Source organism: Spermophilus citellus (assembly GCF_964194105.1).
Source record: "Spermophilus citellus genome assembly, chromosome: X".
In the NCBI taxonomy this organism is placed as follows: Eukaryota; Metazoa; Chordata; class Mammalia; order Rodentia; family Sciuridae; genus Spermophilus; species Spermophilus citellus.
Genome location: NC_138190.1, coordinates 47,275,968 through 47,279,465, shown reverse-complemented (window position 1 = coordinate 47,279,465; position 3,498 = coordinate 47,275,968). Strand labels below are relative to the sequence as shown.

At 45.5% G+C, this 3,498-nt stretch overlaps 1 protein-coding gene across 1 annotated transcript; it reads left to right on the top strand.

The window, feature by feature from the left end:
• Positions 1-1,559: 1,559 nt before the first annotated feature.
• Positions 1,560-3,000, top strand: MAGEH1 (MAGE family member H1). Its single transcript, XM_081277963.1, has one exon. The coding sequence runs from the start codon at positions 1,811-1,813 to the stop codon at positions 2,468-2,470; it is 660 nt and encodes a 219-aa protein (XP_081134089.1). The 5' UTR covers positions 1,560-1,810; the 3' UTR covers positions 2,471-3,000.
• Positions 3,001-3,498: the final 498 nt, after the last annotated feature.

Here is a 3,498-nt window from a genome sequence, read left to right as displayed (position 1 = left end):
ACTGGGTACAATTTGGCTGGCAATTCTGCTTTTCCAGTGATACACATTGCCCTATCATATAGAATTCATTCACCAGATGCAGCCATATTCTATATCACAAACTCCAATAAAGGCCAAGAAATATCAAAGACTATATATAGGCTAGACAGGGCCTTTCCCCAAGGGGGACTACAAACTGAGCCTCTGTTGAGCAAGTATTTAATCCTTTCCAGCCAAACAGGTAAAAACCATTCACTTGCCTTTTAAGAGTTCAGTTAAGAACACATGTAAGAACTTTTCCATCATGTATTCCTTCAACATGCATTTATTAAATGCCACATTCTCAACACTGCTTCAACACCTTGAGAGGCCTGCTATGTTTGTGCCTGCTACGGGAAAAAGGCTTTTCATTCATACAATACTATGAAGCCAGTACTTTACCTCCATTTTTCAGGTGAGAAAACAGCCTCAGAGAAGTAAAGTGACTTGAGCAAGCTAATACCTGCAATGACATGAGAAAAAAAAAATACAAAATGCCAGCTCTAGGGCCTGCCTCAGGGCAGCAAAAACTGGCTCAATGCCCTTTTAGACCAACCAAGATAAGCTTCAGGGAGAAAGATGCCTCTGAGCAGGCAGATGGAATTCAGATAGTTGGAGAAGAAAGAGAAGGTGATTTAGGCAGAGAAAACAAGTGAGCAAAGTTCAGAGTGTGCTCTGAAAGAAGCAAAATAAATGAGGTACTCAGGGAGACTGGAGCCTGGAAACCTTGGAGCCAACCTGCACTCCCCTGCCCCCACCCCATTCCCAATTTCCATATAGTCTCCTAAGCCTTTCAGTGGTCACCCTCAAAATGCCTGTCTCCATCCCCATAGCAACAGCCTCAAGGCTCACTTTCATGCCTCTTGCATCTTATTTTAATTGCTTCCTATGTGGTCTGCCAGGAGATAGGTTGCCCCTCCTTGAGGCTGCACAAATGGAGGTCTGATCCTCTTACTGCCCTGCTTGGTAACCCCTGAGAACGCAGAACATTGCAAAGGCTCTGCACCTTTTTCACACTACTAGCTTTGCACTCCCATCTCCTCTCATCGCCCAGCACTTTGGCCATAACATTATTATCCAGGTCCTAGATGAGCCTAAGAATTAATTAGATACGTATAGTATAAATGCTTTCTGAAAACAGGGAGAGTGAGTGAATGCGCTGCATACGCCAAGAGGGGAAAAAAAAAAAAAGAGGGCTGGGGTCAAATGATTCCTTTCAAGAATACAACTCCTTCCCTCCAGACTTCCCTCCTCGCCAGCTAGCCTTTGGTGCGGTGCGAATGTGATAAAGACCCAGTCTTTCCCCAAACCAGCGAATCAATCTTGGAATGTCTGTAGTGGAGTGAAGAATACAGAATCATTTGGGTATTCTTTTCCTCCGTACATACCCCAACCCCCACCAATCCCTAGCCGTCATTTCTACCCTTGTCCCACCCCTGCTGTACCACGCTCCTTTTCCTATCTGCTAGCGGAAGTCCCTGTGGAGGACCGGCCCACTTCCTCTTTGGTGTTAGGCGAGTGCGTGGCGGGGGGGTGGGGGTGGAGTCAATTCTGCTGAGCTTTCTCGCGCGCTTGCAGCTGCGGCAAGTACCGGCAGCGACTGCTAGTGCAAGTCAGCTTGCGTGGGAACGAGCTTTGTGGCTGAAAACGTCTGGTTTGTTGTTACAAAGACTCTATTGACGTTGGTAGCTTCCGCCGCGGCTGCGTCTTAGGATAGAGATAATTGCTTTCTACAGAGGCTGCAGGCATCCTTCCCTAAGACTGTGTAGGCTTTCAGCGCCTTGCAAGAGACATGCCTCGGGGAAGGAAGAGTCGGCGCCGCCGTAATGCAAGGGCCGCAGAAGAGAACCGCAACAATCGCAAGATCCAGGCCTCAGAGGCCTCTGAGACCCCAATGGCTGCTTCTGTGGTCCCGAGCACCCCAGAAGACGACCTCAGCGGCCCAGAGGAAGACCCAAGCACTCCAGAGGAAGCCTCCACCACTCCCGAGGAAGCCTCTAGCAGTGCCCTAGCGCAAAAGCCTTCGGTAGCCCGGAGCAATTTTCAGGGCACTAAGAAAAGTCTCCTGATGTCCATATTAGCCCTCATCTTCATCATGGGCAACAGCGCAAAAGAGGCTCTGGTGTGGAAAGTGCTGGGGAAGTTAGGAATGCAGCCTGGGCGGCAGCACAGCATCTTTGGAGATCCGAAGAAGGTCGTTACAGAAGAGTTTGTGCGCAGAGGGTACCTGATTTATAAGCCAGTACCCCGCAGCAGTCCAGTGGAGTACGAGTTCTTCTGGGGCCCTCGAGCACACGTGGAGTCCAGCAAGCTGAAAGTCATGCATTTTGTGGCAAGGGTTCGTAACCGATGCTCCAAGGACTGGCCATGTAATTATGATTGGGATTCGGACGACGATGCAGAGGTTGAGGCTATACTTAATTCAGGTGCTAGAGGTTACTCTGCCCCCTAGGAAAATCTGAGGTAGACCCTAGGGAATGGAAAAGAGAGTTCAAGATACCCCAGGAGTAAGTGGTCTGGGTCCGGAGTTGAAATGACGTGAATGGGGGAGGGCACTGTATTTGGTATTTGTGATCAGTGCTAATTGTTTAACTGCGAAATAGAGTGTTTGCTTTGGATATTGTAAACTTGTATTCATTTTATAATACTGTTAATTAAGGATCACAAGATGTTTAAATATATAATTGAACAGTTTTTTCTTTTTTTTCCTGTCGAGATTTAGTATAACAGTCTTGCTAACGTTAATGAAATGAAGTCGTTCCATCATATTCTGTGATGTGGTACAGAATTTATATCATTGAAATGGGCTATTCTTTGAAAGTTTGAAATAACCAGTAAAATGGGAGGAGGTGAGGGAATTGTTCATATCTGACCATTCTGAAACGATTTGTGTCTGTTGTCTTGTAAAGAAAACTGACATTTTCCCTGATTTTGCTTAGTTACTGCAGAATATAGAGAAAAATAAAAGCATAATAACTAGCACACCTTGTTCATTTATTGACCACCTGTTATGTGAGGAACAAGTATAGGCCCTGGGAATACTCTGTAATATGCAGGCCCCATTACAACGAATGTTCTAGATTGTGTGGGAGAGAGAAATATGTAAACTAGCAGTTCCATCAGTTCTGTGCTAGAGAAAAAGCATGGGATACTAGGAAATGTGGAAAACATAATGTGACCAATTTTGGGGGGTGTAACAGAGAAGAGGATATCTCAACATGCTTAAAAAATTCAGAGATTCCAAAAGAAGATAGGAGAGGATTGAAAGAGACATCAGAATATATTATGAAATTATCTTGTATTGGCTATTCTTAATTCAGTGTCGGGGAGGGGCACTGTCAAAGAGAAAGGGACATGCTGTGCTGTGGAAATAGAAAATACACTTAAATTATTAGAGGAGGGGAAAGAGTGGAGGAGTGGTTTCAGGGGAGAAAAGGACAACCATGGGATACTACTGAAATAAAAATGAAGGGACTATAA

Coding starts and splice junctions, on each gene's coding strand:
- MAGEH1 (XM_081277963.1), top strand. CDS start 1,811: ATGCCTCGGGGAAGGAAGAGTCGGCGCCGCCGTAATGCAAGGGCCGCA.